Here is a 12,382-nt window from a genome sequence, read left to right on the forward strand (position 1 = left end):
GTTTATTATGAGGGGGTAGAATCCACAGCTCAGTACTCACTACTCAATACTCATGAGTACTTTTAAATAGGCTACTCTTTTACTCTTACTCAAGTAGTTTTTTGGAAAAGTACTTTTACTCTACTCACACTACATTTTTTGGAAGGTAATGGTACTTTTACTTGAGTATATTTTTTCAGTACTCTTTCCACCACTGCAAGTTACTGATTTTTTTATTTGGCAATTTACTAGATATCGAATGAGCACTGTTAAACATGTGCGTGCACTCCGGAGTCTTTTGTGAGACCAAAATACACATTGTACAGTTACTTTTATGAGATGAATGTTAAATAAGGGTGAGTGGCAGATTGTTTGGTCTGTGCAAAAAAAGGATGGTCCACAGTAGTTATATTTCGCCGTCTGACACACCCCAAACACATGGTGTGATATTAGATCGTGAACAAATAAAATTTCTCCACAGTTTGGCAGTTCTGGTGCATTCGTTACAACATACTGCATGACACGACATACATACACATCATATGTTAGCATTGTAGCGGTAGTTCTGGGCGTATATATCGGTAGACAAGCGTTTTATAGCCATTCCAGTTTTAACCTTCAAATGATTTTACTCACGTGCTGTCCTGACAGTGTTTCTGCGCACACGCACAGAAAGTCTGTCGCACAGCGTGAATGCTGAACTAAGATTTTCGTGGCTAAACGCTCTTAAACTGTCGAATACACACAAGGACAGGTTTACATAAACAGTCGTTTACGTCCTAAGTGAATGTAAACAGAAAACTAAATGTCTGTAAGTATATTAATGTTAATCAACACAAAACAGAAAATGGTTGAATGATTTAGATTAATGACTGCTTGGATGTCTCCATCAGTGAGTTTTATACATGTTTTAAAGTTGAGCCTGACATATTTTGTTGTCTTTTTGCGTTTTTACCCCCTTAATGAACAAACAACCAAAAAAGCACAATATGCATTTTAGTATTTTATTGTTTTGTGTTATCGGACACTGATCGGGACATAGCCCAAGAAGACCCTACAAGGGGGCTCTCCAGATGGCATTTCTTTCTTGAAAGGTGTTGAGGTTCTGTCAGGATTGTCCAGTGTTGCAATGCATGTGTTGCCCTTCTTGGCCTGATGTATTCTGTAAAACTGAGTTACCCCAAGCCACTGAGGTATACATTTGATTTATTTTTTTCAGAAAATCCTGCTTGACTTGATTGCAACACTTCTAACCCCTGATTTACACTGCACACGTCTGCAACGCATCCACCGGAGCTGATCACGGCCACTCTAGTCAATGCTTGTGTTAAACAAGCTGTGCCACGGCACGTTTCAGAAGCGGCACATGGTGTTATATGACATCACAAATCCTTTTTACAAGGACAATGAGCAACCAAACAACATCGGACAGGCAAATCACATGGTCTCGCGAATCCTGTCGCTTCGCTTCTGAAATGCTCCTGGCGTGAGCTGGCACCACGTGGAGTATGGAACAAAACCTCGTCTGAGCCATAACGCGCCGCTGACATGTGCAGTGTAAATAAGGGGTAACTTTAAATAACAAGATGTTGAATTATTATTTTTTTAATACTTGTTAAGTGTCTTAATAATGCAAATTCTGCAAAATTTTAATGCCACAGAACATTGCACAACTCACACATGCAAGTCAACAAGCATACAACACCACACATTACTCAGCACTACACTGCACTCAAACACACAAGCATACAACACCACAAACATTGTGGAAACAACATACTCAACTCTATACCACACACACAAACATAAAACACCACACATATCAAAAAAAGAATGTTGATGCTTACTGTTATTGGTTACAGATTGTTTACCGTTGTTCTGTAATCTGTATTTTTAGTCAAAATCCTGTGTAATGGTAGAACACAGCATGCACCTTAACAACACACACACACACACACACACAAGTTTCCATGTTTTATGGGGACTTCCTATAGGCATAATGGTTTTTATACTGCACAAATTGTATATTCTGTCCCCTAAACCTACCTGTCACAGAAAACTTTCAGCATTTTTACATATTAAAAAAAAACTTCATTTCAGTATGATTTATAAGCTGTTTTCCTCATGGGGACCAAAAAATTCAAAAATCAAAAATTACTAGTATTACTATCCTTGTTGGGACATTTGGTCCTCATGATGTAGGGAATACCAGGTACACACACACTGTGCACTATTTCAAACATACTAACATTCAACTAAATTTTAGAACAAGTCAGACATGTTTCTACATCTGCAAATTGTAGAGCAGAAAATGTTTTAAGAGATGTTTAAGTTGCATTTGTAAAAAACAAAAAAGAAGAAGAAAATAAAGAAGTCATTTAATATTTACCAGTTGTCTGTTGTGTCTTCCACAAAAACTTAAAATTATCAATCTAAATGAGCTTAAAATTTATAATGGGCTGAACAAGACTATTATTGTAGAAATAACTTAAATTTATTAGTATAAACTACTTAAAATATTGTGTTACACCAGCTAAAAAATTTGAGCAAAACCGTTGACTGGGATACTCAAACATTTAAGCATTGCCAACTAAAGATTTTTAGGCAACACTGCTTAAATTTCCATGCGAAATTTACTTAAGAAGAGGGATGTAAAAATTATGCACTTTATTTTTAAGTAAATCTAGCATATTATTTTTTTCAGTGTACAGGACAAATTTGTTTCCTGTACATTGAGTGGTGTTACGTGTTCCCTGTGTGTGTTCTGCCCCTGTCTGCTGTGTGCCTTGTTTGTCTCCATAGTTACCCTCATTAGTTGCCATAGTCACTCATTTGACTGCACCCATAGCTTGTTTGTTTTTTTGTTTTCATTAAACATCCTGCAACTAGATCCACTTCTCCATCTGCCGTCTCTTCCTCCAAAACATTACAAGTGGGTGAATTATGCACTGAATTTTACATTATGTAATATAAAATGTCGGCATGATCCATTAAACATTTTATGCATAATTGAGTTATTTACATGGATTGCAGTAGAAAACAGAACTGTGTGAAAATGAAGCCAATCAAGAGTCACTTCACCATAGGGCTGGGTATCATTCAAAGATTTTCAATACAGATACCGATACCTTGACTTCGATACCGGTTCCTGAACGATACTTTTTTCGATACCAATTTTATGAAATCTGTTTTAACAAGATTACATTACACATTATCTAAAAAAAAACACTTTTATTTTTTCAGCTTGTTTGACGTTTTTAGACTCTAAGACTGATCTCCTGAGATCGTGCAGTGCACAAAGGAACAAAATGTAACCAACACAGTAAATCAATGCAAATAGTTTTAATAAAGTTCAAATAGTTTTTAGTTTCCACATCTTTTAGGCTATGTTTACACTAGAGTGTTTTCGTTTTAAAACGCATAGCTTAGAATCATTATTTCTATTAATTTCCCCCTGATCTACTGATGAGCATTAACTGTTTCCAGCGCTGTCTGTCTGTGTTTTCTCTTCCGCGATCACTGTTCTGACTCCAAGGAAGCTCAGTCGCTGCTCATATGTCATCATATTACGCGTTGATAACCCTGTCTCCTATGAGAACATCCATTACACTTCCGCGTTCAGTTCTGTACATAAGAAACCCAGAAAAACATTTCTACGGATGAAACATGAACCTAATAAACACACGATCATGACAGTATATGATTTGTATGTGATTTTCATGAGATTCTGCCTATTTTCATATTAATACAGGGTGTTTACATGAGAAATTCTAAGCAGGTGTAGCGTTTAGCTTGATATAAAAGGCTACAAATAATATATTCTGTCTTCCCGTCATGTGGTAATTACTGTAATTCTGAGATGATAACACATGACATTCTACTCGGAGCTGAATTTTGTGTTTCTATGGCAACACTATCAACGCCAAAGCCTTCACATGCTCCAGAACTCGTAATTACAATTTATAAGCTCAGAACGTTCTGAGAGCTACAACTTGGACCATGTGACTGCTGTACCACCTGACCACCACAAGGTTCATTTAGGCGCTACCTCTGAGTCAAAGTACATGGGTAGCTCCGAGTAGAATGTCACATGCTATCATCTCAGAATTACAGTGTATGACATCATAGATGAGGTGGGGGACTCGAGTCAACATAATTACTTTTGATTATTATGTGGCCCCGTCGTTCACAACTTGGTGCCAACATTTCGGCAAACCTTGTTTTCTGTAAATGCAACACATTTTAGACAGATTCAGTTAAACTGAATTAGACAGATTGGATTAGACGGTTTAGACTGGATTTCTTCATTTTAAACATTTTGTGTAAGCAACACAATTTTATTTTCAGATATGTAGCACAGATATGCATATAATTAATATATAGCAATGTGAATGAGATATATAATATGTATATAAGTTCATCTTTTCTGTGCAAAAATAAATACGTAGCGAAAAATTCTAACATTTTTTAGAACTGAGACTTGACTGGAAACTTATCAGGACTCAACTTGACTTGCTTAGGGTGAACCCTTGACTTGACTTGCTTGATTTGTCTAAACTGTGACTTGGCTCGAGACTTGATGGTTAAGACTTGAGACTTGCTTGGACTTGACCATGTGTGACTTGTCCCCACCTCATAGTACCGCAAGAGCTCTAGAGAGCAGATGCTCCGTAAGCTCTCGAATCGCTATCACGGTACTTTGATGTCAAACACCTACCGATCTGTGCAGCGCCACATCACGTCGAACACACCTAGTGTTTTTCCTTGAATATAGCCCCTTAGGTATCGAAATTTGGTACCAAAACGAAAATACATTTTCCGATACTCGATGGTATCGAGGCAATTCGGTCGGTGCCTAAAAAGCATAGAACGCAATACCCAGCCCTACTGCACCATACTAATCCAGTTAGTCTAGTGTGGAGTTACTAAGGCTGACATGAAACCAAACTTCAGTTCAGTGTCACGTCCTTTCTGTTGCCATACAAACACACATCTGAAGAGCAGTGCATCCTCAACTTCTCAAACGAGGCTCAATTTCCCCCGTTGTGTAGTCATTCTCCAGAGTGCCTCAGGGTTTGCGTCTCACACACACAAGCTCTGCACCCTTTTATTGCCCTTCACAGGCTCTCACCCACTCTCTCTTCAATCCGGCAATTCCTTCTGAAGGTAATATGGTAATACTAGAGCCATTACTGGCTTACCATGGTCTTCACTTTAGAATACTGCTCCAGATGAGTAGTAATTCCTTTAGAAGGATGTAGTAACACTGGAGTCATTACTAGTGCCTATGCCATCATTTTTGCAATAGTTATTAATGAAATCCTAATCCCAAAGTAAAGAATCTTCTAAACATTCATAATGGTTTGAGATATTCAAAAGAAAACTGAGGTACTCTACATATGTCCATATATTTCTGTGAGGTACATCAAATAAGATCACTTTGGCACAGGGAATTGGTCCTGTGAACTGCATTTAAAAAGACATTAGTTTAAATGGCTCACCGCTAGTAAATAGTTCCCTGAAAAGGCAACAAGACGTTGCATTGGAAGCAGTGATGCAATGGGAACGCTTCTGCATGATTGTGTCTTGAAGCACATGTGAAATCAGTCCAATGGCATGATGGGACGTCATCACGTAACAGACGACCAGGAAGCTCTATAAATAGCGCCCGAACCAAACAATGTCAACGTCTTTTTCCCATCTTGTAGGAAGAATACTGACAATAACACTTTTGAAGCTGTAATACTCCTAACTGAATGATCTCTGACAGCCATAGGTGACGCTGTCCAGATGCTTCATATGCAAGAGATAGCCTCGATCCATTTGCTCAATGTCTGCTTGGATGCCGAGGCCTAAGTGACCCAAAGCACACAAACAATTGATCAGTTTCACGTCACGGGGCAGCTCTGTCAGTGTAAGCATCCAATGATTTAACAGGGCAAAACAGATTTAGTTTTTCCTTGTAGTGTCACATTAGTGAGGACCTTAGGAACATACTGCGGACTAGGCTGTAGAAAGGATCTCACCATACCAGGTGCAAACTCTAAGCGTGATGGGGCAGCCGACAGGGCTAAAGGTCTCCCACTCTCTTAAGAGACGTTAATAAGATAACCCTGCAGAGAACCGATCCTGCAGAAACTCTGCACTGTACCGGCCGACAGTTAACTGGGTCCAGCTGGTTATTTCTGCACGATAGTGGAAATAATATACTTCAGTGAGGCTACAATCGACAGCTGACAAATCTGTGGCCCAGCACTGCTCTTGAATTGCATCTGGGCCCACTCCCTCGCCTTCATCTAGGTCTCAAAGCAGGTCAGCCTGGTGTGCTTGCAAGATTTACATCCTGTTCAGGCATGCACCAGCTTGACCTGTCCCGTATAAGCTTTACTCACCAAGGCCAAAGTTGCTTTACATGGCTTGATGAGCAATGTTGGGGCCTTAAGGGACGATGCCGTATCAGGGGACAGATAGCTCGCAAGCGTCTGCTCCATCTAAAGCCCTAAAGTTGACATTATTTGGTCTGGGTGCTATTTATAGAACTTCCTGGATATGACATCATATGTTATGGGATGACATCCCGCCGTTCTATTGGACTGATTTCACACATGCTTTTAAGACGCAATAATGCAGAAGTGCTCCCATAGTGTCGCTACGTCTGATGCAGCGTGAGTTTCCTTGAAGGGGAACTACAGTATGTCTTTCTGAAGACATACTGTACAGAACATACTAACTCCCAAAAGCAATCTACCTAATCTAACAAATAAAAGAAAAAAGTACAAAATATTACACTAACTCCCTTGCTTTCCTTAAACAGGAGAAAAAGTGTAGTCAAAATAAATGGCAACCACCTCCCTACAGCTTCCCACAAAAAAAAAGAAAGAAAAGAAAATAACTCACATGTTTGGGTTAAAGGGGTCATATGATGCGATTTCAAGTTTTCCTTTCTCTTTGGAGTGTTACAAGCTCTAGGTGCATAAAGAAGATCTGTAAAGGTGCAAAGACTAAAGTCTCAAATCCAAAGAGATATTCTTTATAAAACCCACAAGAGGATTAAAGATCTTTCAACACTTTTGTCAACAACAAATTAACACCAAACACAAGACATCAGCAGAAGGAACTCTTGCGCCAAGCCTCCACACTCCAGACATCTCAGCTCTGCCCTTTTAACTCCAAACATTTCCTTTAGTGGGCCAATCAGGATAGTGCAGTCATCAGCAGAATCATCAACTAATTGAACTCCACCTGTTAGTCCTTATCAGAGTTAGAGAGAGAAAAGCAAAACAAAACAAACAGAGCACATGCACAAACGAGACACTCCCACTTATATAGGTCCTGGGACGTAACATTTTATAATAATTTTTTTCTCAGAACAAAAATACTGATTAACACTTTGTATTTATGCAGGTAATATTCTGTTTTGAACATGAAAGTGTTTTTTTTTTTAGACTTTTCACTCTTATTGATCAGAACACATGGAACGGAGTGATAATTTGTTGCAATAATGACACAGACAGCAACGAAGATAATGCATGAAAATGTTGTGGTCAGATTTAGAGGAGATCATCATATCACTCTTGAATATCTTTCAAAAATTCTTCATCAGAAACATCAAACTTGTCAAACTGATACTAAAATTTCTCAGTGGAGTCAAAGGTAGGCGATTTCGCTTTACTGTACATCTGCGCTGTGGCTTTTATATCCACTCAGGAAAAGTGAGGGTTAATGACATGACTGTGTAGTCTCCATTTAGGAAAACATTATAAGCAGACTAAACCGAAGCTCCTACGCAAAGCCCTTACACAGAGTTGTGCTGCGGCAACTGAAAATAGCTCATGAAAAGCTGCTTATGCAATTGTAGATGTGTGGGGCCCTTGAGAGCATCTCCATGCCGCTTCCAAATCCAGCCCAGCCAGATGAACTATGGGTGCTTACTGGAGCATGTGTGGGAAGAACAAATCGCAGAATATACTGCAATAAGACAGGAAATGCTTGTGGGATCTGGGACCCAATCATGAATCAAAATTAGATGAAAGTACAAAAAAGTACAAAAGAACTGCTTAAACATGTGAACCGCCTGAAGAAATCATTCCAGCATCCAGCAGAAAAGGGAAAGACAGCATTGTCACACACACACACACACACACACACACACAAAGAGTGGACTGCATTGCATCTCCTGTTGAGTGACGGAACTGTCATGACTTTCATGTGGAGTACTCTTCTGTAAAGAGTCTAAAAGCATAAGCAATAAGCCACGGCACAAAGCTGAGAGTGTAAAACCCTCTTGACCGTGGTAAAATCACTGTAATTCTTGGTCATATACAATGGAAGCGACAGTAATATTCAGTAAATAACTGGAATATTATTAATAATAAAAACCTGAATAACAATTCTTTGCAATCTGTACAGGAAACTTCTCAACATTGAACCGATTGTTATGACAGATTGTATTAACAACCTCATCAGCCCGATGAATTGATTTGACTAGCACTCCAAACACAGTGAAAAACTCCGAAATAAAAGCTATTGTCAGCATTATAAGCTGTAAACATGCAAACATTTCAAAACATTTGGATTTGATTATACACAGGCTAGGATAGTGTCACGAATCCGGTCCATGAACTTCCGTCTGCTAGCCATCAGAGGTCACCCCTTCCATTTTCATTGACTCTCGCACTACACACTGTTGCATATCACCCCGGACTACATATCCCATCATTCATTGCACTGATTGCACACAGCACTGATTGCACACAGCTGTTTCATATCACTCACTCACTATATAACACTCACTCAAACAACCATTCTCTGCCGAGTATTGTATGCGCTTATCGCCAGCAGTGATAGCTACTCTACAGAGCCAGGAGCTGAAGAAACTGTGACGTTTTTGTTTGTAAATATGACCACACAAAATCATATTGTGAATATATAAATAATGCACTCAGTTAAAATATATCTTCTTAAATCACTAAATCTCAATATAATAAGCAGTTGGCACAGAAGAGTCTTCAGTGCTGTTTTAATGAGCGTGAACTGTGGCACATGCACTTGCAATAAACACACAATGCCTGCTTTTCTTTCTGCCTGCCAATTTAATTCTTCCGGAGCCAGCAGATACATCTGATGCCTCGCCAGCCGTGGCCGTCAGCACACACTTCCCAGCATCATTAACACGCGTCTGCACAGGACACTTATTTTTATTCCAGTACCTTTTTATTTAAGTGAAAAATACAAGTTCCCACACTCACGTCAACAAACATCATGAGATATTTTTGGACACACTAAATGACTTTGGGGAAGTTTTCACCGGAAATTTGCAGCACAGTGTTTCATGAAATATGAAATATTCACTGGTTTCAGAAATATGCTGAGGGAGCAGTTTTACACACACACACACACACACACACACACACACACGTCCACTTATGACTCACAGACACACTCATCTGAAATACAACGCACAGCATATTGATCTCTAACAGGCTATTCCACACATATTTGCATTTAGCCTAAATGTAGGCTACTGTTATATTGGAAATTTATTTTATTGGTCCTGAAATACATTTAAAAAAATATTTTGGCATATGAAGGTTGAAACTAAATATATTTTCTATTTCAAAAAAATATATTTCATTGGAGCTTATGTTTAAAACATAATTTTTTTATGAAAAAGTATATTTCTGATTGAAACAGATTCCCACTCACCCTCATCAGATTTGGAAATGATGCCACATATTAGGAGGAAGATGCTCAAATGAAGCTGGAGTAATACTGACATTATTCTTTACATTCTGAGTTCATTGTCATGCTGAGACTGAAATTACAGCGCTCAAAGAATTCTTCAGTAAGAATCAAGCACATGAATCCCAGAGTCACAACAATGTACAGGAACCGTCAGCGTCTGGAAGTACAGTACATGACTTTGACCACAGAATCAGGTCATAGAGCCTGAAGGAAGTGAGCTCTTCTAGCTGCATAAAACGCTGCAGCACTTCACAGCATTGAGAGAGCCCAGGACAGCCGCAGAGATTTAGAACAAATTGGCGTAGAGCTACGGCCCGCCAGTGAGACTGAAAGGATTGGCGCTCGCGGAGCACTTCAAACTCCTCTGGGACAGCAGCACTTTAGGAAAGACAAGCCCAAAGAGCCTTCAAGACTGTGAAGTGAGCCACGGGTCCATTTGAACAGAGTTGTAATCCAAACGAAAGGGAATCTCTTAGTCCAGCTGATACGCCACTTTCATGCTGATGACAAACTCCACTGATGCATTAAACAGTAAATATGAGTCAATTCTGAGTCCTTTGCACATAAAACGGACACATTAAAAGAGTTAAATGTGTATTAATGAATGTCAGTTAATGAATGAATGTAAACGGGGTTTGTGCACAATCAGGTTTGGCTTCAGGATACTGATTTTGTGGGCGGGGGTGAAATCCCATCTCGATGATGCACTGGAGTCACTGAGCACGGCCCCTCCTCTAACACTATAATAACAACAGCACATCAGCATCAGTGCTTCTCCCGCTCAATCACCAGTTACTGTCATTACCGTTACTTACTACAGCCTACAGTTTGCTAGCTAGCTATGCCTTCATCACGTAAATGCATATTAGTCAGAAGTCATAAAGAGCGATAACAACCAGCTGGATGTATTTTCCCGCTTATTACAGGGCTGCTTGCCACATAAGTAAATAATTAGACACAAAATATTGATTTGAGTTTAAATATTTGAACGCAAAGCTTACGTGAAGACAGCAGTTGCTAGTAAGCGGCAGGTTCAAACTAGACGGACATTTAAGAGATACAGTGCAGTCATACACTTATTACACAACATTTCACCACATAAAAAAAAATAAAATAAGGCGAAAATAGATATTGATTTAAGATGAAAATGTTTTAAAATCTTACCAGTTTGTTAGTTATATCTTATAAACCATTACAGTGTATAAAAAATAATTGTATACATAATACTGAATTGAGTTTTAATATTTTATTAGCTAACCAAACGCAAAGCTTCCACGAAGAAAAACTGTTCCTAGTAAGAGTACTGTCTGTCACTACAAGTTATTTTGTGATGACATTAGTGGTCACTTTGAAGCCCCAGTGTTGTCATAACATAACGTCTCCATTCCCTCTATCAGGAAATGATGGTTATGAACGTAACCGAGATGTTTTTAACATGAATAACAATCAGAAATGTGTCTTGAGCGGCAAATCAGCATATTAGAATGATTTCTGAAGGCTCATGTGAAACTGAAGACTGGAGCAATGGCTAATATTTCACACTATTGTTACGCTGTGTTGTAGGAAGGCAGACGAAGGCAAAAGGTGCAATTCCAATAATCTTGATTTAATAGTAAATACACGCAGGAAAACAGCAAGAAAACACACAACTAAACTTAAAGTAGAACGGACAAAGGCTAAGGGAGAACTGAGGGTTTAAGTAGGGGAGCAAACAAAGGAACTGATGAGTTAATTAATCAAACACAGGTGAACAGAATGACAATTAGGAGACTAAGGAAAACTAGGTCACAGGGGAACAGGCTAACTGAAAACACAATGAAAACCAGGACAAAAACTAAACATAACCCTAATGCCGAGTTCACACTGCATGATTTTAGCCCGATTTTTCACTCGCCAACAGGTTTTGCGAAATCGCAGACAAATGCCCGAAATCGGAGGCAAATCGGCGCTCGTTCACGCGAGTGACAATCACGCAGTGTGAATTATCAAAGACACGATCTGAGCAAGGTTATTATAGTTTTGAATTTTTTTATTCGTTTTATTTTAATATCGTTTTCAAATTTGCTATAAAATTCAGTTTAGTTTTTATTAGTTTCATTCATATTTTTGTAAGTTTTAGTTTAGTTTTTATTTTGTGAACAAATTTTTATTTAGTTTTTATATAGTTCAGTTTCAGTTTTAGTTTCAGTTTTAATTCAAGTTTAGCAGAATTAACAGATCACTTCCAGAGCGCAGGCCAAAGAAAGACGTAGGCAAAACCAGGACAAAAACTAAACATAACCCTAACAACTATTACTGTTTTACTGACCTAATCTATTTTGCAACATATAACGTCTCGGTTACGTATGGTAACCCTCGTTTCCTGAAGGAGGGAACGGAGACGTCACGTCCCGTCGCCTAAGCGAGATCCCAATTCGTCGGCCATCCGACGTGACGTCTCCATTCCCTCCTTCAGGGAACGAGGGTTTCCATACATAACCGAGTCGTTCCCTTTCAGTCGGTCACTCTCGATGTCATGTCGGATGACCGACGAATTGGGATCCCTAACAAAGGTCCACAGGTACTGCCCCTTCCAGTGTCCTGTGGAAGCCACCTGCGCCCCTACTTTTTACCTCCTGAGACTGCAAGCCCGTTGTACGTGGCCCCCCAGCCGGTGGTT

At 39.2% G+C, this 12,382-nt stretch overlaps 1 protein-coding gene across 1 annotated transcript in view; it reads right to left on the bottom strand.

The window, feature by feature from the left end:
* LOC107746183 (X-linked interleukin-1 receptor accessory protein-like 2) overlaps nt 1–1,866 on the bottom strand; it is a gene marked incomplete at its 5' end in the record, with an annotated part of 27,286 nt that extends 25,420 nt beyond the window's left edge. The window contains one exon of the mRNA XM_016560297.1: nt 1,827–1,866. Within this exon, the coding sequence (XP_016415783.1) occupies nt 1,827–1,866 (40 nt within the window). The remainder of the gene's footprint in view (nt 1–1,826) is intronic.
* Between the last annotated feature and the right edge of the window lie 10,516 nt (nt 1,867–12,382).

Source organism: Sinocyclocheilus rhinocerous, unplaced genomic scaffold, assembly GCF_001515625.1.
Source record: "Sinocyclocheilus rhinocerous isolate Xijiao unplaced genomic scaffold, SAMN03320098_v1.1 scaffold348, whole genome shotgun sequence".
Lineage (NCBI taxonomy): Eukaryota > Metazoa > Chordata > Actinopteri > Cypriniformes > Cyprinidae > Sinocyclocheilus > Sinocyclocheilus rhinocerous.